At 43.0% G+C, this 24,794-nt stretch overlaps 1 protein-coding gene across 1 annotated transcript in view; it reads right to left on the reverse strand.

Annotated features, from left to right (window-relative positions):
• Positions 1 to 24,794, reverse strand: part of DNTT (DNA nucleotidylexotransferase) — a 484,835-nt gene that overhangs the window by 127,848 nt on the left and 332,193 nt on the right. Inside the window, exons 8-9 of the mRNA XM_044299722.1 lie at positions 5,188 to 5,290; positions 713 to 982 (exon numbers count right to left, since the gene is read on the reverse strand). Coding sequence (XP_044155657.1) covers positions 713 to 982; positions 5,188 to 5,290 — 373 coding nt within the window. The remainder of the gene's footprint in view (positions 1 to 712; positions 983 to 5,187; positions 5,291 to 24,794) is intronic.

Raw genomic sequence — 24,794 nt, forward strand, 5'->3', positions numbered from 1 at the left:
GTATGGTTTATTTTTATTTTTAACCTACCCCCGTGAGCCATATATTAAAAAATGAATAGTGCTGGACAAACATTTTAATCATGGAACAATTTTTTCTTCTTCTATATTTCGGGAAACTGGGCTCCCTTGACCATTCAGTAATACTTTTGGACAGAAGGTCAGTTTTGTGCCTCCTTTATGAATTCATTATAGTTCTGCACCACCATTTCAACCCTTATATCAGCTGATCAAATAACTATCTATCTATAATGTTGTAGAGATTTAATAGATTGTATATCTCAGGTTTGCTGAGATTGTTCCTCATCCTTGAGTCATGAGTGGATTGGGTCATATTCATCAATGTTCCTGTGAATAGTAAACATATCACATTTGCTGCAACTGTAATGTTTACTTGGAAATAAACTAAAGTTGAAGGTAGCAAGTGAGAGGTTAGTCCTCATGCTGTAGAAAAGTGACCTTAGGGTTCATGACATTTTTATTTCTCTTGATAGTACTGTGTATACTCACTCTATGCATAACTCAAAGTGAGTGGTGAAAATATTACTGAAAGATCCTCTTATCAATCACATAAACATGTATAGGAGGGTTACAACTGCAAATAGATTGCTTATACTGTTCAATTACTGATCATGGATGTTCTTAATTCAGCTGGATAATGTGTATCAATCCGATGTTTCAACTGTTCATAATATAATACATTTTTATATCTTACCGGAGAGCCTGTCCATCCAAGGAGTGCAAAGGCGTATTGTTCTTGTGGAGATATTACTAGGTCAACCCGAACAGCCTTCCAGTCTCTAGGATAAGTATCTTCAGGCTCTGTCCAGCCATCATCTTCTGGGATTTGAGCCTTAACTTCTTTTTTCAAAAGTTTCAGTATTATAAAACTCTTCTGATAATGATCGAGAGCATCCACTCTTCTGCTAGGGAGCTTTGTGTCATCAAATGTTGATTCAATTATATCATAAAAAAGAAGACGACCCTTGGAAAGAAATTAGTTCACAGAAAATTAATTTGGCATGACAGCTTACTGCTAGAAGCAGGGAGAGAGAACAGGTGAAACCTAACATGACATTCTGCTTCTACTTTGTTCTGCTTTGCTGTTTTTGTTATTTTACATTATTTTCTCCATTAACCTACATTATGTAGCTGCTTTCAAGCTTCTGCTGGATCCCACGATACAGTATATGCCCTAATAACTAAAAGGGCTATTCTGGTTAGAGAAAGTCATTAGGATAGGGGATAACTATTAGATCAGTAGGGACCCTACTGCTGGGACCCCCAGTGATAGAAACATAAAATGTGTCGGCAGATAAGAACCATTTGGCCCATCTAGTCTGCCCAACCCATCTAGTCTGCCCAACAGGGGTCCTGTACCCCGTACAGTCCCCGTGAAATGGAAGAAGCAGTTGGTTGTAAATGCGCACCCAGGGGTCCATCTAGCTTTTCTGCTGTCAAATTCTCAACCTAACCCCTTCCCTTAAGTCTCATTGTTAAAGGCATTCATGTCTATGGAAGTGCTGGAGACAGCTGGTAGCTTCACAGACAGCTTAGATGGATTTTTAAACTCAACACGCTTAAGCCCCATGGGTTAAATGTGGATTTTAAACTTGGGGTGTATGACTAGTGTGGTGTCTCTCGGCGGTCCATGTATGGTAATTTCCCTAGTCCTCTGAGCTGTTAGGATGTAATATATCATGCCAGGTCCTCATTGTTCATCTTTCATGTTTATTTGTTTACTTACCCTTTTCATTCTTTTCCGGACCCTGTGTCCCCTGGCCCAGGAGCGGTTTCATTCACATCTTTCTTCTCCTTATCATCTAAGTGGTATTGCCTTCCACCTGGTATGGGTACAATATAAATGTGCCCCCCCCCCCCCCCCCACCAGACTGGATTATGGGCACTAGTGTCATGAGGCAATCTGCCCAGTGTCTCTACGGCCCCGCACCGCCAATTTAACAACACTGCCAATTAGACATGGGCCTGTACTGACTAGCTAAAATGACATTGAAGGGGGAAGTTATCATTATGGGAGACTTCAATCTTCCAGATGTAAACTGGAAAACCAAAATAGCTAGTTCTGCCAGGAGTACAGATATTCTAAATTCCCTACTGGGATTATCTCTACAGCAAGTAGTGGAGGAGCCAACCCGGAAGGAGGCCATTTTAGATTTAGTATTCACAAATGGGAATTTGGTATCTGATATTACTGTAGGGGAAAGCTTGGGATCTAGTGATCACCAGTCAGTGTGGTTTACTATAAGTACAGTGACTGAGTCACACCACACAAAAACTAAAGTTTTAGATTTTAGAAAAACTGACTTTTCTAAAATTAGATTAGTGGTATACGAGTCCCTATCAGACTGGAACAGTTTCATTGGAGTCCAGGAGAAATGGGACTACTTAAAAGTGGCACTATTGAAGGCAACAGAAAATTGCATTAGGCTTGTCAGTAAAAGCAAAAAAAGGAAGAGACCACTGTGGTACTCAGCAGAAGTGGCCAAAATCATTAAAAACAAAAAGATAGCATTTAGGAATTATAAAAACAAAACAAAATGAGGATGACAGACAAATTTATAAGATTAGGCAGAGAGAGGCCAAACAAGTTATAAGAGCTTCTAAAGCACAGGCAGAAGAGAAATTAGCTCAGTCAGGGAAAAAAGGCGATAAGGCATTCTTCAGATACATAAATGAAAAAAGGAAACTAAAACAAGGAATTACCAAATTAAAACTAAAGAAGGAAGGTATATGGAAGAAGATAAAGAACTAGCTGACTGCCTCAATGAATCCTGTTCAGTTTTTACAAAAGAAAATGAAGGAGAAGGACCACAGTTAGGAAAGAAGACTAATGAATCTTTTGACGCATGTGTCTTTACAGAGGAAGAGGTTCTAAGTCAACTGTCTAAAATTAATACCAATAAGTCACAGGGGCCTGATGGGATACACCCAAAGCTATTAAAAGAGCTCAGCGGTGAACTAGCAAAACCATTAACAGATTTATTTAACCAATCACTGGCAACAGGAGTTGTCCCAGAAGATTGGAAATTAGCAAATGTTGTGCCCATTCACAAAAAAGGTAGTAGGGAGGAATCGGGCAACTATAGGCCAGTAAGCCTGACATCAATAGTGGGGAAATTAATGGAAACCATACTTAAGGAGAGGATTGTGGACCATCTAAAATCCCATGGATTGAAAGATGAAAAACAGCATGGGTTTACTTCAGGGAGATCATGTCAAACTAATCTTATTGATTTTTTTGATTGGGTGACTAAAATAATAGATGGAGGAGGTGCAGTAGACATCGCTTATCTAGACTTTAGTAAGGCTTTTGATACTGTCCCACACAGAAGGCTTATCAATAAAGTGCAGTCATTGGGCTTGGACTCCCATATTGTTGAATGGATTAGGCAGTGGCTGAGGGACAGGCAACAGAGGGTTGTAGTCAATGGAGTATATTCAGACCAAGGTCTTGTTACCAGTGGGGTACCTCAGGGATCTGTTCTGGGACCCATATTGTTTAATATCTTTATCAGCGAAATTGCAAAAGGCCTCAATGGTAAGGTGTGTCTTTTTGCTGATGATACAAAGATTTGTAACAGGGTTGATGTTCCTGGAGGAATACACCAAATGGAAAGGGACTTAGGAAAACTAGAGGAATGGTCAAAAATCTGGCAACTAAAACTTAATGTTGATAAGTGCAAGATAATGCACCTGGGATGTAAAAACCCAAGAGCAGAATATAAAATCAGTGATACAGTCCTAACCTCAGTATCTGAGGAAAGGGATTTAGGGATCATTATTTCAGAAGACTTAAAGGTAGGCAGACAATGTCACAGAGCAGCAGGAAATGCTAGCAGAATGCTTGGGTGTATAGCAAGAGGAATTACCAGTAGAAAGAGGGAGGTGCTTATGCCGCTCTACAGAGCACTAGTGAGACCTCATTTGGAGTATTGGGCTCAGTACTGGAGACCATATCTCCAGAAGGATATTGATACTTTGGAGAGAGTTCAGAGAAGAGCTACTAAACTGGTACATGGATTGCAGGATAAAACTTACCAGGAAAGATTAAAGGACCTTAACATGTATAGCTTGGAAGAAAGACGAGACAGAGGGGATATGATAGAAACTTTTAAATACATAAAGGGAATCAACAAGGTAAAAGAGGAGAGAATATTTAAAAGAAGAAAAATTGCTACAAGAGGACATAGTTTTAAATTAGAGGGGCAAAGGTTTAAAAGTAATATCAGGAAGTATTACTTTACCGAGAGAGTAGTGGATGCATGAAATAGCCTTCCTGCAGAAGTGGTAGCTGCAAATACAGTGAAGGAGTTTAAGCATGCATGGGATAGGCATAAGGCCATCCTTCATATAAGATAGGGCCAGGGGCTATCCATAGTATTTAGTATATTGGGCAGACTAGATGGGCCAAAGGGTTCTTATCTGCCGACACATTCTATGTTTCTATGTTTAGTTGGCCTGCTATCTATGACTTCGCCCCCACTCACGGCAAGTCTAAAACTGTGCGAGGGGAAGGGCCGGGAGGCCTGTCTCATTCATAATTTTCTACACCCGGTTTAGGCGTTGAAAATGGTCTAAATGTAAGACAGCTCAGAAGCTGTCTTACATTTAGAACTGATGCTAGATGCGCCAAAGTTTTGGAGAGGCCGGAGCCACTACATAATTGAGGAAGATCCACTGCCAGCAAAGGGGCTTTATTAAAACTGGCATCTAAAACACTGGTTTTAATGAAAGTGCCCCTTAGTCTATGGAACCCACATGGTGACAGTTTGATGTATGTATATATGCCTTTCTATTCACTATGTAATCATGCTAGCTAATGCTGCTGATTACATCATCTTGCCTCAGATGAATTGTTTTTATGAACTAATATGCATACTTCGCTGTTTTTAACATCACCCTATGGGAATCATCTATACGTAGATCACGTCCTTCATGTTTTATTGTTATGATCAGGATTATGCACTTCTTTTGATAATTTTTTTTTTTTTACACGATCATGTAATCATTATATTACTCACGTGATTACTGTGCTGCCTCATCTTTCGCTTGTTGGATATTCAGTGGGACAGTTGCCCAGGGCCCCTGAGGGATTGCACCCTTTTCCTTATTGACTGTGCTGCTGTTTTTTCTAGATAGATAAATAGATAGATACTTTGGATGTCTTACCTGATTTTTTAGTACATTGATGGTGTTGTGCAAAATATTTTTCTCAGCTCCTCTTCTAGGACACGTAATTAAGAGATCCACATCATGGCCAACATCCTTACCCCTGTTGATTGAAGGGAACAATTAATTCCTCTACTACAAATATTTTGTCATGTTTGATTGTATGAAGTGCATTTCCATATGTATTATTTCATATGTAACATGATGAATTGAAAAAAATCGCTGAAGTAAAAATCTAACTCTGTAAAAAAAAGCTTTGCTGACACATACCTTATCATTGTTCTTGTTCCTGCACTTCTCTCCCTTCTCTTGATTTTGTTAATACAGTGGGGGAAAATGCTGCATGTAGATGCAGTATTTACCTCTGTTGGTGAGCAGGCAATGATTGTGATTTTGTGGCTCATTCTCGATAATCCCCTAATCAATCAGCTCATGTCGGTAGGCCTTTATTTTCTGAATGATTGGTTATGTCCTGAATGGTTATGTTAACCAAACAGCCCCTGTGTCAATAGCACATGACAAATACCATGATGCCGAGGCTGAAGAAGACTTTGTAACACCCGAGTGCCCTAATCCTACAAAGCCTATTCATCAATAACACACACTGTAGTGAAGAAGTACTTAGGCAATACAGAACAAAGCAATAAATCAGATCCTACAGCGGTCTTCTTCAGCTCTCATCAACCTTCTGCCGTTGATCTTATTAACATGTATAAATACATGTGTGGTCAATACAAGGATCTGGCACAACCTATTTTATTCCAAACAGAGGAAGAGGACTGTATACTGCTACAGATGGATCTGGATAAGTGGCAGATGAGGTTTAACACTGACTAAGGTTAGGCACATGGGAAGAAATAATGCAAGTCACCCGTACATACTAAATGATAAAACACTGGGTAACACTGACATGGAAAAGGACCTAGGAATTTTAATAAACAACAAACTAAGCTGTAGAAACCAGTGTCAGGCAGCTGCTGCCAAGGCCAATAAGATAATGGGTTGCATCAAAAGGGGCATAGATGCCCGTGATGAGAACATAGTCCTACCACTTTACACATCACTAGTCAGACCACACATGGAGTACTGTGTACAGTTCTGGGCTCCTGTGAACAAGGCAGACATAGCAGAGCTGGAGAGGGTTCAGAGGAGGGCAACTAAAGTAATAACTGGAATGGGGCAACTACAGTACCCTGAAAGATTATCAAAATTAGGGACATTCACTTTAGAAAAAAGATCTAATTACTATGTATAAATATATCAGGGGTCAGTACAGAGATCTCACCCATCATCTATTTATCCCCAGGACTGTGACGAGGGGACATCCTCTGCGTCTGGAGGAAAGAAGGTTTGTACACAAACATAGAAGAGGATTCTTTACAGTAAGAGCAGTGAGACTATGGAGCTCTCTGCCTGAGGAGGTGGTGATGGTGAGTACAATAAAGGAATTCAAGAGGGGCCTGGATGTATTTCTGGAGCGTAATAATATTACAGGCTATAGCTACTGGAGAGGGGTCGTTGATCCAGGGAGTTATTCTGTTTGCCTGATTGGAGTCGGGAAGGAATTTTTCCCCCCTCAAGTGGGGTAAAATAAATGGCTTCTACCTCACAGTTTTTTTTTTCCCTTCCTCTGGATCAACTTGCAGGATATGTACTATGTACTATGTTACTATGTTACCATGTTACAAAGCACTAGGGGACATTCTTTATGTTTGGAGGAAAGGTGATTTCAATATGAGAAAGGATTCTTTACAGTAAAGGACCCTTTACACAGGCCATTAATTGAACAGATTACTAGTAACACTCGTTAGCAATGATCTGGCGGTGTAAATGGACCGCCGATTACCCAATGAACAGGCAAAACGCTTGTTCATCAAGTAATTGTATGTTTTGTGCAGCACAAAAGATCATTATTTCCCAGTGGAAGATGTGCTGGGTAACTGCAATCTGCTGCTGGGAAACAATGAGTCAATGGCATTATCGATCGCTCTTCCCCATGCTCTGGAGGAGATTGCTGCATGTAAATGCACCGGTCTCCTCCGCTAGCAGATTATCGGGAAGGAACGCTTCCATCCTGACAATCTGCTAGATCGTTGTCCCATGTAAAGAGATTGCTAGTTAAAGAGAATCTGTCACCAGCATGACAGTATCTCACTGTGCTTATCTAAGGCTACTTTCACACTAGCGGCAGGACGGATCCAACAGGCTGTTCACCCTGTCGGATCCATCCTGCCGCTATTTCGCCGTACCGCCGGACTGCCGCTCCGTCCCTATTGACTATAATGGGGACAGGGGCGGAGCTCCGGCGCAGCACGGCAGTGTATGGCAAAAGGCCGCCGGACTAAAAGTACTGCATGTCCGACTTTTAGTTCGATGACCTCTCACCGCGAACTGCCATGCTGCGCCGGAGCTCCACCCCTGTCCTCATTATAGTCAATGGGGATGGAGCGGCGGTCCGGCGGCACGGCGAAATAGCGGCAGGACGGCTCCAACAGGGTGAACAGCCTATCGGATCCGTCCTGCCGCTAGTGTGAAAGTAGTCTAAGAGTGTTACATAGTGTCTGAATAACACCATGACAGCCACATGACTGAGGTGGTTTAGCTTTGTAAATGATGGAGACCCTGGACCAACTGCACTTTTGGTCGAATCTACAGTATAACGTGGCATATCATTATCCTTTCTAATTACAGCATTGACTAAAATTTGTTACATATTTTACACTTGGTATTAATGTTGCTTCTGTTTTACTGAACTGCGCTTAGATCTAGTTATTTATTCATTTATATAGCGCCAACCTATTCCACAGCACTGTATAAATAAATGAATAAATAAATAGTCTTTAGCAGTGACGTAGCTGATGTGACCATGTCACCTCTGAAGCCAGTAACTGGCTGCAGCAGAGCATGTGACCATGCCCATGCCGCTGCGGATGTCAACACTGCGGGGATCGGAACAAGGGCACATCGGTGGCAGAGCGGGGGACCAGAGAGGCAGGGAGCAGGTAAGTATTAATCTTTTGTTCCGATAGGCAGGCTGCTGGCGCTTGACAAAATGTCATTATTCCAGGAGAACCTCTTTAAGCTTATTTAAAGGGAACGTGTCACATTGAACATCTTGTCTGATCTGCAGTCACAGGTTACAGAGCAGGATATGCTGAGCAGATGGACATACAGTATAGTTCTGTGGGAGCAGATACAGAATACCTTGTAATTTATTAATTTAACCCCTTCCAGCCCTGAATAATTATCTATAGAACTACATTCAGGGCAGTGGTATGAACGAGCGGCCATGCTATTACGGTGCACTCAGGAGCTGTGCCCATGCGTCAGTTGCAGGTGCCAGCCTGTATTACACTGTCTCCAATAACCAGGACTTGAGATAACTAAGATCTGACCCCTTAGATCAGGCATCCTCAAACTGCGGCCCTCCAGCTGTTGCAAAACTGCAACTCCCAGCATACCTGAACAGCCTACAGGTATCCGCCTATAGCAGGGCATTGTGGGAGTTGTAGTTTTACAACAGCTGGAGGGCCGCAGTTTGAGGATGCCTGCCTTAGATGCTGCACTTAAAGCTGTTTGTAGCATCTAAGTGGTTAAAGGGAGGGAAGGTAGAATACATTGGATCCTTCTGTCAATATATGTCAGGGAATACTACATGAGGTTCGACGAGTTTTCTGGTTTAAGAATATTGTTCGGCCATCAAAATCAGATTGGCACCCCCCACCGATCAACAGTCGTTAGAGCACTGTGACCTATTGGGATCTATTGGGTACTTAGTAGAAGCAATGCAGGACATGGAGCTTCCTTCCATCAGCATCCGCAGCCCCTTCGAACAGCTGATAAGCAGCGGCGACTCCCACTAATCTGATACTGATGGCCTATCCTGACTCTTTTAATAATAAAGTTCTATGGACCATTTATAATCCTGAATAATTGAAAATTCGGCACCTAATAGGGGACAACAACTACAGTCAGGTCCATCAATTTTGGGATATCGACAAAATTCTACCAATTTTGGCTCTATACACCACCACAATGGATTTAAAATAAAACAAACAAGATGTGCTTTAACTGCAGACTGTCAGCTTTAATTTGAGGGTATTTACATCCAAATCAGGTGAACGGTGCAGGAATTACAACAGTTTGCATATGTGCCTCCCACTTGTTAAGGGACCAAAAGTAATGGGACAGAATAATAATCATAAATCAAACTTTCACTTTTTAATACTTGGTTGCAAATCCTTTGCAGTCAATTACAGCCTGAGGTCTGGAACGCATAGACATCACCAGACGCTGGGTTTCATCCCTTATGATGCTCTGCCAGGCCTCTACTGCAACTGTCTTCAGTTCCTGCTTGTTCTTGGGGCATTTTCCCTTCAGTTTTGTCTTCAGCAAGTGAAATGCATGCTCAATCGGATTCAGGTCCGGTGATTGACTTGGCCATTGCATAACATTCCACTTCTTTCTCTTAAAAAACTCTTTAGTGGCTTTTGCAGTATGCTTTGGGTCATTGTCCATCTGCACTGTGAAGCGCCGTCCAATGAGTTTCTGAAGCATTTGGCTGAATATGAGCAGATAATATTGCCTGAAACACTTCAGAATTCATCCTGCTGCATTTGTCAGCAGTCACATCATCAATAAATACATGAGAACCAGTTCCATTGGCAGCCATACATGCCCTCGCCATGACACTACCACTACCATGCTTCACTGATGAGGTGGTATGCTTAGGATCATGAGCAGTTCCTTTCCTTCTCCATACTCTTCTCTTCCCATCACTCTGGTACAAGTTGATCTTGGTCTCATCTGTCCATAGGATGTTGTTCCAGAACTGTGAAGGCTTTTCTAGATGTCATTTGGCAAACTCTAATCTGGCCTTCCTGTTTTTGAAGTTCACCAATGGTTTACATCTTGTGGTGAACCCTCTGTAATCAGTCTGGTGAAGTCTTCTCTTGATTGTTGACTTTGACACACATACACCTACCTCCTGGAGAGTGTTCTTGATCTGGCCAACTGTTGTGAAGGGTGTTTTCTTCACCAGGGAAAGAATTCTTCGGTTACCCACCACAGTTGTTTTCTGTGGTCTTCCGGGTCTTTTGGTGTTGCTGAGCTCACCGGTGCGTTCCTTTTTTTTAAGAATGTTCCAAACAGTTGTTTTGGCCACACCTAATGTTTTTGCCATCTCTCTGATGGGTTTGTTGTGTTTTTTCAGCCTAATGATGGCTTGCTTCACTGATAGTGACAGCTCTTTGGAGTTCATCTTGAGAGTTGACAGCAACAGGTTGCAAATGCAAATAGCGGACTTGAAATGAACTCTGAACCTTTTATCTGCTCATTGTAATTGGAATAATGAGGTAATAACACACACCTGGCCACGGAACAGCTGAGAAGCCAATTGTCCCATTACTTTTGGTCCCTTAACAAGTGGGAGGCACATATGCAAACTGTTGTAATTCCTACACCGTTCACCTGATTTGGATGTAAATACTCTCAAATTAAAGCTGACAGTCTGCAGTTAAAGCACATCTTGTTCGTTTCATTTTTCAAATCCATTGTGGTGGTGTATAGAGCCAAACATGTTAGAATTGTGTCGATGTCTTAATATTTATGGACCTGACTGTATGTCAGATTGTAAGTCATTTTGCTATACTATCCAATGATTTTAGTGACAAGGGCATAATTGACCGCAATTAAAAATAGCTACAAATAAAAATGAGATAACAAAACACTAAGGAAATGATTACTTCATTTAAATTTATTGCTAACAGACCATCCATGGGTAAGAGAGTACGGCATCAGGAGCCATTGTGATATTCCTGAACATAGATTCCTGGGGGGATTTTTTTTTCTCTTAAAAACATGAGCTTTTGCTTCAACTGGGAAGAGGATCAGCATCATCGCCTTTAGATGCCTATTTTCAAATCAGATTCACTCGAGTGCAGATCATTTGCTCCGGTACCATCTGAAAATAATTAGAATATGCTATTTCTGTCAGAAGCCTGTTTGTGAGATTTTTTTTTTGTACGTACAATTATTTGCGAGCGTGATATGAATGCAAAATAGATCTCATTTAGTGTTTCTGAAAATAATTTCCTATTGGGATGATAATATGGTAGAGGACATCAGCACCAGGCTACTAGTCTATAGTCGCAGTTATAGCTACAAGAAGATTATAGAGTACAGGGTAGAGATTAATGATATGATGAAAAAGATGGAGAAAGAGCGAGAGGTCATACACAGAGCATGTGCAAACAAAGGGTTACAGATAGAGAAATCTCTTTCTCAAAACAGGCAACCTCGCACACACACACACATAATTAGGCTACATGCACATGAATGTTAAACATGTCCATTTTTAGCAACAATTAAAGTTTATGGTGCTATTTACATGGCCTTTTAACAGTCAGTGAATAACGGCCAGACGGACCCCATTGAAATCCATCGGAACGTTTTCAACAGCCGTTAAAAACGGGTACGCTAGTACAATATGGCCTTTTAGGAGTGTAATAAAATCACTAACCCCCTCCACTTGCAGACACAGAGGCAGTTACTTCACTCTTGATTGTGAAGGACCTGCGCTCAGCGTGATGACGTCACCGCGTGATCCTGCTTGGAGCACGCTGTGATGCTTAGCACAGATCCTTCACAATCAAGAGAGGAGCGACTGCCTCTGCGTCTGCAAGTGGATGAGGTGAGTGATTTTTTTTGCTGCAAAAAAAAAAAAATTACAATGAAATTTATCCATTTTTAATGATCATTAAAAAAATGGATGCAAAACAGCCATTAAAAACGTTTGGATGAGCAGAAAATAGATGCACAATTGGTTGAAAAATGGCCATGAAAAAATGACACTGTGTCCTTAAGGAGAGAACGTGCAGCTGCATTCCCCTCTTCTCTGTTTTTCATTAACTATATTACCAGAGATGGATTAGTTAAAGGGGTTGTGCAAGAATGTTTTTTTTGGCAACCCCCCCACACACACCACTTGGCCGGACCTGTAAAGGAAAGATGACTTACCTGTTTCCTGGTGCTGACTCCCATGCTCCTTCTCTTCCAGGCCTGTGATGCTCTGCTGGGCTCCCTCGATGTCAGCTTCCGGTTTGACATCGCCACAGCCAATCACTGGCCACAGCGAAGACTTTTGCATCCCTTTGCATCATTTGACCATTTGTCATGACATAAGGGGAGCCAATTTGGAGGTGCCATAGAATTCCATTTAGGCACATGGACTGCTGAAGTCTGTGATTAATTTATGATGGACGACATGAATTAGGCCCAATCCTTTGGCAACACTGGGGATATCAATAGCAGCAAAGCATGGACAGGTCTTGATAAATCTCGTCCTTTAGGCATCATGCACACGGCTGAAGTTTTCTGTCCACATACGATCATAATTTTTTGCGGATCGGAGGCCGACCCATTCATTTCAACAGGGCCGCAAAAGATGTGGTCAGCACTCTGTGTGCTGTCCGCATCCTGCACGTCCGTTGAACAGCCCCAGAACTCTTGTCCATTTTGCAGACAAGGATGGGAAATTTCTAGAGGAGTGTGAAAAAAAATGGCAGCATGCACCGCAAAATGGATGCAGTCATTTGCATAAGCCCTTATCTTCAGATATATATATATAGATAAAAACTGACTATTAGAATCCTGGACTATCAGAAGTTATTCTATATAATTTTTTTTAATATTGAATGAAAATGTCCTTTTTTATTGGTTTAGTTTGGTACTTTCTGTATTGCAGAAAATGTTCATTTTAATAATAGACTATGAGTAATGTCCCATGCGTAAAGAAAATGATTACAATGGGAAATACGGGTATAACACATTTGTAAGCTCAGGTTGACCACCACTAAAGCATGAACAAATTATCACAAACCTATGATTACATTTCCAGCCCTAGTGCTAATATTATCTCGGTTAGACCACAGTTATTATTACCGGAGCATGTAAAGAGCCCAGGCTTACAATTAACAATAGGGCTGTACAGGGTAATTATTTTTTAACAAATGGAAACGTGTTTAAATAATGGAGTATTTGTCACATGAAACCTCTCCTGTTTTTAACAGCTATATAAATCTTGTAGGCTGGTGACAAATACATTTTTCAAATTTAAACAATATAGGAAGCTGACTTGTTGAAGCAAAAATAATAAAGCTAGGAATGTTTAACAGGACAAAGAAATGGCCATTTACACAGACCAAAGTTTGGGGTAAATATCCAGGAATAACAATGTGAAAGATGCCACCAGTTACCCACGAAACAAGCACCTGAAATCTGTGATTATCAGCAGTACTATTTTTTTTATTCTGAAATCAATACCATGGGCACTGACAGATAATAATCACAGCGATGTCACAGTACAGGATAATACACACAGTGATGTCACAGAACAGGGATAATAAACACAGTGATGTCACAGTACAGGTATAATAAACACAGTGATGTCACAGTACAGACATAATAAACACAGTGATGTCACAGTACAGGTATAATAAACACAGTGATGTCACAGTACAGACATAATAAACACAGTGATGTCACAGTACAGGGATAATAAACACAGTGATGTCACAGTACAGAGCTAATAAACACAGTGATGTCACAGCGCAGGGAGAATAAACACAGTGATGTCATGGTACAGGGATAATAAACACAGTGATGTCACAGTACAGACATAATAAACACAGTGATGTCACAGTACAGGGATAATACACACAGTGATGTCACAGTACAGGGATAATACACATAGTGATGTCACAGTACAGGGATAATAAACACAGTGATGTCACAGTACAGGGATAATAAACACAGTGATGTCACAGTACAGACATAATAAACACAGTGATGTCACAGTACAGACATAATAAACACAGTGATGTCACAGTACAGAGCTAATAAACACAGTGATGTCACAGCACAGGGATAATATACACAGTGATGACACAGCACAGAGATAGTAAAAGCAGTAATGTCCCAGTACAGGACTAATACACATAGTGATGTCACAGTACAGAGATAATAAGCACATTACAGGGATAATATGCAATGGCCAGGATACGGGCTATTAAAGTTCTGTATTTGTCATGACGCCAATTACAGCGTACGCAGGGTACTATGCCTGGGCCCTTCCAAGGTGTTATAATGCACGTCCCAGACTAGGAATGCCAGAGTGGTGTAATGGCCTATAATGTCTCTGTAAGATATTAATAATTGTGTCAATGGTGTCTCCTACCTGGGTATAGCTGGACTCCTGCACCTGGCTCACTTGTAATACATTTGAGTGTAGTGATAGTAGGAGTAATAGAGGAATTTTGCAGATTAAATGATGTCCAGACCTTTAGATGAAGTTCAAATGCTTCTTTGATTGAAGTAACTTGAATCCAAACAGTATACAGCTTTGGTCTCAGTCCCAGCAGGTTTTGGCAATGATTGGTAGGAATAAATACTTCTGCTTTAAATGTGACCTCTGCTGTGTGGGGAACAGACTAGCTGAGGAGGAATAGGCTTCTCCTAGGTCTTTGGACTTGACTCACAGATAGATTCTCAGGGGATGCTTTCTTCCTGGAACTCTGGAGGTTGTAGTTTCTGCTTTCTTCATCCAGCTGAGCTGAAGGTTCTCAGACTGGGGATATGACCAAGTCTCAGCCGAGACAAGGTCCTTGCTGTCGTCTCTATGCAGGGGGATCTCCTGAATGCTATCACACAGCCTTCCCCTAGCAGGGGGAGGCTAAACTGACTCTAACTTCCTTCTCCACACATGCTGCAGGATATAGGAACAGCCCACTTCGCTCACAGAGAGGGAGCTGGGCTGGAATATTCCATTTGAGCCTATATTCACTAAACACTAAACTATGTACTTGCCAAGCAGTTGCTGCCACCTACTGGTAACCAGGCAAATTACAGGAACAATTGCATTTAACATAGGTTTATATGCACATTTGTGGAAGACATAATATAAATTATATCTGATGACATTATAATGGCTCTTAGAAGATAGTAGTTGGGTAGAGGTGTGTAGTAACACAACTCTTGGATGTTACATTTCCCCTTACTTTGAGTCAAGCTGACCTCGGTTTGTGCTTAGGATAAGAGGATTAAGCTCTGGGGTACCCAATTTAATACAAAGTGCTGCATGAAGTACACATAAAGACATCCAAAGACAAACATATAACGGCTACCCTAAGGTTCCTGCCTGCATGAGTAGGGTGTCTTATTAACAGTTTCCCTCTCGGTATACCCAGTGAACCAACAGTCTGCACTAAGCAATCACTACTGACTGACTTTGAAGTATTGTCCACGGATACCAAAGAAAGCATGGGGGCGTCTTTACTTTGTAATGCCACTATTGTGTAATGAAATACCCGCAAATAGAAGGGTGGCTTTATCCTGTATTCCCTTCCCTGCACCAAAGTCAAAATTAAGGCTTATAGCACTATCACTATGGTGACTAAGGCTAGCTAAATGGCTCAAAGGCGGAGGCGCCATACCTTAGGCAAAGGCACAGAAGGGGGATGAATCAGTTTCTCCAAACGCTTCTGGCATTTACAGGAGGAGGTTATAATAACCCCATGAAACTCCTGGAAGACATACCAGGGTGGGGGCTTTAGTATTCCCATTACCAATCCTGGCACACATAACAAACAGGAAAGAGGGGTATATTATTCCCCTAACTATTTGCGAAGCAGCGGGGATACCCTTGTAGTTTCTGGACCTGCCTGGGACTTACCACTTGTCATACCCTTGCACCAAGAGTAGGCCATAAGTATTAGTATCCGCAGAGGCAGTCTGTATAAAGAGAACAGAGCTGCAAAGCGAAGTGACAAAGAAGCAAGGTGCTACTGATCTGGCTAAGTGCAAAAGTTAGTGCAATTTCACAATTGGCACCTGTAAAAGAGTCCATACAATGGGCATAAGTACTTGAACATTGCATAACCTGTAAACATGTTGGGAAAAACAGTGGAAAAACATTTTGCATTTATTAGTGCAATCAATATTATCATAATAAGCTTGAATATAACTTGAGTCCTTTTTCTTGCAGTGCTTTAAAGTTGGAAACCTTCATCAGAGCCTGTACTTAGTACATATTTACTAGTACTTATTTTTTTTATTTACGGTAATAAACCACACACATCAGTATATACCAGCAGTGCATATATTGCAAGTGAATATACACTCACTTAAAGAATTATTAGGAACACCTGTTCTATTTCTCATTAATGCGATTATCTAGTCAACCAATCACATGACAGTTGCTTCAATGCATGTAGGGTTGTGGTCCTGGTCAAGACAATCTCCTGAACTCCAAACTGAATGTCAGAATGGGAAAGAAAGGTGGGCTACAACAGAAGAAGACCCCACCGGGAACCACTCATCTCCACTACAAATAGGAAAAAGAGGCTACAATTTGCACGCTCACCAAAATTGGACTGTTGAAGACTGGAAAAATGTTGCCTGGTCTGATGAGTCTCGATTTCTGTTGAGACATTCAAATAGTAGAGTCCGAATTTGGCGTAAACAGAATGAGAACATGTATCCATCATGCCTTGTTACCACTGTGCAGGCTGGTGGTGGTGGTGTAATGGTGTGGGGGATGTTTTCTGGGCACACTTTAGGCCCCTTAGTGCCGATTGGCCATCGTTTAAATGCCACGGGCTACCTGAGCATTGTTTCTGACCATGTCCATCCCTTCATGACCACCAAGTACCCATCCTCTGATGGCTACTTCCAGCAGGATAATGCACCATGTCACAAAGCTTGAATCTTTTCAAATTGGTTTCTTGAACATGACAATGAGTTCACTGTACTAAAATGGCCCCCACAGTCACCAGATCTCAACCCAATAAAGCATCTTTGGGATGTGGTGGAATGGGAGCTTCGTGCTCTGGATGTGCATCCCTCAAATCTCCATCAACTGCAAGCTGCTATCCTATCAATATGGGCCAACATTTCTAAAGAATGCTATCAGCACCTTGTTGAATCAATGCCACGTAGAATTAAGGCAGTTCTGAAGGCAAAGGGGGGTCCAACACCGTATTAGTATGGTGTTCCTAATAATTCTTTAGGTGAGTGTATATGAGCAATGAATACTGTATATTGCACATGCCAATATATACCAGCAGAAAATATACTGTACATGAATATATATGAGCACTTTATATACCGCACATACTCATACATACCAGCACTAAAAATATCACAGCAGAAACTCCTACCAATTTCCACACGCACATTGCTTTTTCTAGAACATTAGCCTGCCACATTGGCACTGGCTGTCACATGTGACTCAAATGTCCTTCCCTTTGTCTTTGCTCACCCACTTCTCCTTTCTTGTTGGAAGATTTCAGGAGCCAGATCATAGGGTACAGGGAAATAATGCCATCCTATTGGCCACTGCACCTGTCACCCCTGTGATCATGTCTAAACTTCAAGTCATAGGTGGACCATGAGCAGCATGTTTGCCTGGCTGCTGGACTTGTTCTGTGCACAGGCACTAATAGAGCCTACCAATCCCTCACACTCATTGTAGTTAAGATGCCTATATCTGCTGGTTTGCACCTACCTGCCAGGTAATGGGCATACGGATTTGTGGTCTAATTGAGAGATAAGTAACCAACAAACCTGTTCAAGCACTGAACTTGTGTTTATTCCATCTTCTCTTGCTGCACCTGGCCTGCAACCCCTGACTTGACCACATTACTGTCAAACGTCCCAGGGAGCCAGTAGTGGGGTGAGGAACCCACTGGCAGTAAGCAGCTGACAGCCCAGAAACGCGGTACAAGTTTAGGGATAATCCAAGAGGGGTAGTCAATGTCCAATCCGGGTCGAGGCAGGCAGCGAAGGTTCAAGGCGGAAGACAGTCCAAGGGTCAGTAACCGGGAAGGATACAAAGAAACAACAGGCAAATAGGAGGATCCGCAGGGAGGCTAGGTGTTCACCATAAGGTGGAATAACTCAGCAATGAGCCAGAGGTCAGGCCAGGTCTTTATAGCCAGGGAAGTTAGGAACCACCCCCTGGTCCCCAAGGCAACCAGGAGGCCTCCATCCCGGGAACCAATGGCAGGCGAGGAAGGTGGAAGGTGTGTACTGGGAACCTCCCCCAGCAAGGCTCACATCTGACAGTCGGATAATGCAGGAACGCTATGCACCCGGGAATGCGCGCGCAGCCTGCGTACTGCGCATGCGCACACGCCGCGCACTCATACCTCGGGCACCAGGTGTTCTACCGAGCTAAAGGGGAACCCGTGCCCTGCGCCGTGCCCGCGGTCCCCTGCTTCCTGACAATTGCAGGCATACAGAAGTACAGTGGAGGCTTATGGTCGGGTGCTGTGCCCTTATACAGTATCCTAATATTCTTCTTCTATATATTATATACATATATGTGTATGAACAGATGACAAGCTAGATAAAAGCCGGCATATTTCGCTCTACCGTATATGTAGTGTATTATTCTTTATGATTGGCGAGCGCCATAGTGGCGACCAATATTTGATAAAACAATCTGTTATCGCTACCATAAATTTTGAGCTCTTACAGAAAATATTGCAAGAGGAGGAAAGTTAGGGCAAATCTTGCAAACTTGTTTTACGGTATTCCTGCACCATGTGAATATTGTAATTATTTCTCTACCTTTCCCGGGACTCCTGCGGTGAGAGATCCCTACTGTTTGTTTCATGTGCACAGCATGAACTCCAGATACTCCTGAACAGAATTTTATTAGGATGCGAAATATCTCATGCAGAAAATACATTCAGCACGGACTGGCCACCTTTATGTGCTGCCATGAACATCGGGTTAATGTTTTGTAAGGATTGTATAGAGATGCCCTTTAAAACTTTGCTCTTTGGCTTTACATAAGTAGAGTGCTGCATCGGCCATTTCATATCTTGCTTGACGATAGGAGAGAATTGGAAATAATTTTGGCAAACCATGCTGCATATTAGCTTTGGTTTAAAAATTTACAATTAAGATGAATTACCCTTTGACTCAGTTTAATTACATTTCTCTTTTGCTTCCCTCCTCCTTCCGTGGGTTTACAAGGTGACCAGCGGTCTACAATCAATGGGGACAATGATTGTTTTTCATGAACCACTAATGCTATACAACTAGGGATGAGCGAACTCGAACTGTATAGTTCGGGTTCGTACCGAATTTTGGGGTGTCCGTGACACGGACCCGAACCCGGACATTTTCGTAAAAGTCCGGGTTCGGGTTCGGTGTTCGTCGCTTTCTTCGCGCTTTTGTGACGCTTTCTTGGCGCTTTTTGAAAGGCTGCAAAGCAGCCAATCAACAAGCGTCATACTACTTGCCCCAAGAGGCCATCACAGCCATGCCTACTATTGGCATGGCTGTGATTGGCCAGAGCACCATGTGACCCAGCCTCTATTTAAGCTGGAGTCACATAGCGCCGCCCGTCACTCTGCTCTGATTAGCGTAGGGAGAGGTTGCGGCTGCGACAGTAGGGCGAGATTAGGCAGATTAACTCCTCCAAAGGACTTGATTAACTGATCGATCTGCAGCTGTGGATCATTGAGCTGCTGATCCTCAATTGCTCACTGTTTTTAGGCTGCCCAGACCGTTTGTCAGTCACATTTTTCTGGGGTGATCGGCGGCCATTTTGTGTCTTGTGGTGCGCCAGCACAAGCTGCGACCAAGTGCATTTAACCCTCAATGGTGTGGTTGTTTTTTGGCTAAAGCCTACATCAGGGTGAAGCTGTCACACCAAGTGCATTTAACCAGCAATAGTCTGTTCATTTTTTGGCCATATACAAAATCAGGGGCAAGCTGCGCCTGTCACCAAGTGCATTTAACCCTCAATGGTGTGGTTGTTTTTTGGCTAAAGCCTACATCAGGGTGAAGCTGTCACACCAAGTGCATTTAACCAGCAATAGTCTGTTCATTTTTTGGCCATATACTAAATCAGGGGCAAGCTGCGCCTGTCACCAAGTGCATTTAACCCTCAATGGTGTGGTTGTTTTTTGGCTAAAGCCTACATCAGGGTGAAGCTGTCACACCAAGTGCATTTAACCAGCAATAGTCTGTTTATTTTTTGGCCATATCCCAGTCTAATTCTGTCACTAAATCCATACCGGTCACCCAGCGCCTAAATACTAGGCCTCAAATTTATATCCCGCTAAATCTGTCCTTAGTGCTGTAGCTGGGCGAGTTATTTAGTGTCCGTTCAAGCACATTTCTTGTTCTGGGTTGAAATACAATTCCCAATTTAGCAATTTCATAATTTAGTGGTTTCTGCTATATCAGAGCTATTTGAAATCTATCCCTAAAAGGGTATATAATATTCAAGGTGCACATTGGGTCATTCAGAATAACTTCACACACACCCGCTACTGTGTATTTCCAAGTCTAATTCTGGCACTAAACCCATACCTGTCACCCAGCGCCTAAATACTAGGCCTCAAATTTATATCCAGCTAAATCTGTCCCTAGTGCTGTAGCTGGGCGAGTTATTTAGTGTCCGTTCAAGCACATTTCTTGTTCTGGGTTGAAATACAATTCCCAATTTAGCAATTTCATAATTTAGTGGTTTCTGCTATATCAGAGCTATTTGAAATCTATCCCTAAAAGGGTATATAATATTCAAGGTGCACATTGGGTCATTCAGAATAACTTCACACACACCCGCTACTGTGTATTTCCAAGTCTAATTCTGGCACTAAACCCATACCTGTCACCCAGCGCCTAAATACTAGGCCTCAAATTTATATCCCGCTAAATCTGTCCTTAGTGCTGTAGCTGGGCGAGTTATTTAGTGTCCGTTCAAGCACATTTCTTGTTCTGGGTTGAAATACAATTCCCAATTTAGCAATTTCATAATTTAGTGGTTTCTGCTATATCAGAGCTATTTGAAATCTATCCCTAAAAGGGTATATAATATTCAAGGTGCACATTGGGTCATTCAGAATAACTTCACACACACCCGCTACTGTGTATTTCCAAGTCTAATTCTGTCACTAAACCCATACCTGTCACCCAGCGCCTAAATACTAGGCCTCAAATTTATATCCCGCTAAATCTGTCCCTAGTGCTGTAGCTGGGCGAGTTATTTAGTGTCCGTTCAAGCACATTTCTTGTTCTGGGTTGAAATACAATTCCCAATTTAGCAATTTCATAATTTAGTGGTTTCTGCTATATCAGAGCTATTTGAAATCTATCCCTAAAAGGGTATATAATATTCAAGGTGCACATTGGGTCATTCAGAATAACTTCACACACACCCGCTACTGTGTATTTCCAAGTCTAATTCTGGCACTAAACCCATACCTGTCACCCAGCGCCTAAATACTAGGCCTCAAATTTATATCCCGCTAAATCTGTCCCTAGTGCTGTAGCTGGGCGAGTTATTTAGTGTCCGTTCAAGCACATTTCTTGTTCTGGGTTGAAATACAATTCCCAATTTAGCAATTTCATAATTTAGTGGTTTCTGCTATATCAGAGCTATTTGAAATCTATCCCTAAAAGGGTATATAATATTCAAGGTGCACATTGGGTCATTCAGAATAACTTCACACACACCCGCTACTGTGTATTTCCAAGTCTAATTCTGGCACTAAACCCATACCTGTCACCCAGCGCCTAAATACTAGGCCTCAAATTTATATCCCGCTAAATCTGTCCCTAGTGCTGTAGCTGGGCGAGTTATTTAGTGTCCGTTCAAGCACATTTCTTGTTCTGGGTTGAAATACAATTCCCAATTTAGCAATTTCATAATTTAGTGGTTTCTGCTATATCAGAGCTATTTGAAATCTATCCCTAAAAGGGTATATAATATTCAAGGTGCACATTGGGTCATTCAGAATAACTTCACACACACCCGCTACTGTGTATTTCCAAGTCTAATTCTGGCACTAAACCCATACCTGTCACCCAGCGCCTAAATACTAGGCCTCAAATTTATATCCCGCTAAATCTGTCCTTAGTGCTGTAGCTGGGCGAGTTATTTAGTGTCCGCTCAAGCACATTTCTTGTTCTGGGTTGAAATACAATTCCCAATTTAGCAATTTCATAATTTAGTGGTTTCTGCTATATCAGAGCTATTTGAAATCTATCCCTAAAAGGGTATATAATATTCAAGGTGCACATAGGGTCATTCAGAATAACTTCACACACCCGCTACTGTGCATTTCCAAATCTAATTCTGTCACTAAACCCATACCTGTCACCCAGCGCCTAAATACTAGGCCTCAAATTTATATCCCGCTAAATCTCTCGTTACCGCTGTCCTGTTGTGGCTGGGAAAGTTATTTAGTGTCCGTCAAAGCACATTTTTTGTTCTGGGTTGAAATACAATTCCCAATTTAGCAATTTCATAATTTAGTCGTTTCTGCTATATCAGAGCTATTTGAAATCTATCCCTAAAAGGGTAGATCATATTGAAGGTGCACATAGGGTCATTCAGAATAACTTCACACACACGCTTCTGTGCATTTCCAAGTCTAATTCTGTCACTAAATCCATACCGGTCACCCAGCGCCTAAATACTAGGCCTCAAATTTATATCCCGCTGAATTTGAATACAATACATTGGGCCAAATAATATATTTGTTGTTGTGGTGAACCATAACAATGAGAAAAACATCTAGTAAGGGACGCGGACGTGGACATGGTCGTGGTGGTGTTAGTGGACCCTCTGGTGCTGGGAGAGGACGTGGCCGTTCTGCCACATCCACACGTCCTAGTGTACCAACTACCTCAGGTCCCAGTAGCCGCCAGAATTTACAGCGATATATGGTGGGGCCCAATGCCGTTCTAAGGATGGTAAGGCCTGAGCAGGTACAGGCATTAGTCAATTGGGTGGCCGACAGTGGATCCAGCACGTTCACATTATCTCCCACCCAGTCTTCTGCAGAAAGCGCACAGATGGCGCCTGAAAACCAACCCCATCAGTCTGTCACATCACCCCCATGCATACCAGGGAAACTGTCTCAGCCTCAAGTTATGCAGCAGTCTCTTATGCTGTTTGAAGACTCCGCTGGCAGGGTTTCCCAAGGGCATCCACCTAGCCCTTCCCCAGCGGTGAAAGACATAGAATGCACTGACGCACAACCACTTATGTTTCCTGATGATGAGGACATGGGAATACCACCTCAGCATGTCTCTGATGATGACGAAACACAGGTGCCAACTGCTGCGTCTTTCTGCAGTGTGCAGACTGAACAGGAGGTCAGGGATCAAGACTGGGTGGAAGACGATGCAGGGGACGATGAGGTCCTAGACCCCACATGGAATGAAGGTCGTGCCACTGACTTTCACAGTTCGGAGGAAGAGGCAGTGGTGAGACCGAGCCAACAGCGTAGCAAAAGAGGGAGCAGTGGGCAAAAGCAGAACACCCGCCGCCAAGAGACTCCGCCTGCTACTGACCGCCGCCATCTGGGACCGAGCACCCCAAAGGCAGCTTCAAGGAGTTCCCTGGCATGGCACTTCTTCAAACAATGTGCTGACGACAAGACCCGAGTGGTTTGCACGCTGTGCCATCAGAGCCTGAAGCGAGGCATTAACGTTCTGAACCTGAGCACAACCTGCATGACCAGGCACCTGCATGCAAAGCATGAACTGCAGTGGAGTAAACACCTTAAAACCAAGGAAGTCACTCAGGCTCCCCCTGCTACCTCTTCTGCTGCTGCCGCCTCGGCCTATTCTGCTGCTGCCGCCTCGGCCTCTTCCTCCGCCTCTGGAGGAACGTTGGCACCTGCCGCCCAGCAAACAGGGGATGTACCACCAACACCACCACCACCACCTCCGTCACCAAGCGTCTCAACCATGTCACACGCCAGCGTTCAGCTCTCCATCTCACAAACATTTGATAGAAAGCGTAAATTCCCACCTAGCCACCCTCGATCCCTGGCCCTGAATGCCAGCATTTCTAAACTACTGGCCTATGAAATGCTGTCATTTAGGCTGGTGGACACAGACAGCTTCAAACAGCTCATGTCGCTTGCTGTCCCACAGTATGTTGTTCCCAGCCGGCACTACTTCTCCAAGAGAGCCGTGCCTTCCCTGCACAACCAAGTATCCGATAAAATCAAGTGTGCACTGCGCAACGCCATCTGTGGCAAGGTCCACCTAACCACAGATACGTGGACCAGTAAGCACGGCCAGGGACGCTATATCTCCCTAACTGCACACTGGGTAAATGTAGTGGCAGCTGGGCCCCAGGCGGAGAGCTGTTTGGCGCACGTCCTTCCGCCGCCAAGGATCGCAGGGCAACATTCTTTGCCTCCTGTTGCCACCTCCTCCTTCTCGGCTTCCTCCTCCTCTTCTTCCACCTGCTCATCCAGTCAGCCACACACCTTCACCACCAACTTCAGCACAGCCCGGGGTAAACGTCAGCAGGCCATTCTGAAACTCATATGTTTGGGGGACAGGCCCCACACCGCACAGGAGTTGTGGCGGGGTATAGAACAACAGACCGACGAGTGGTTGCTGCCGGTGAGCCTCAAGCCCGGCCTGGTGGTGTGTGATAATGGGCGAAATCTCGTTGCAGCTCTGGGACTAGCCAATTTGACGCACATCCCTTGCTTGGCGCATGTGCTGAATTTGGTGGTGCAGAAGTTCATTCACAACTACCCCGACATGTCAGAGCTGCTGCA

Source organism: Bufo gargarizans, chromosome 6, assembly GCF_014858855.1.
Source record: "Bufo gargarizans isolate SCDJY-AF-19 chromosome 6, ASM1485885v1, whole genome shotgun sequence".
In the NCBI taxonomy this organism is placed as follows: domain Eukaryota; kingdom Metazoa; phylum Chordata; class Amphibia; order Anura; family Bufonidae; genus Bufo; species Bufo gargarizans.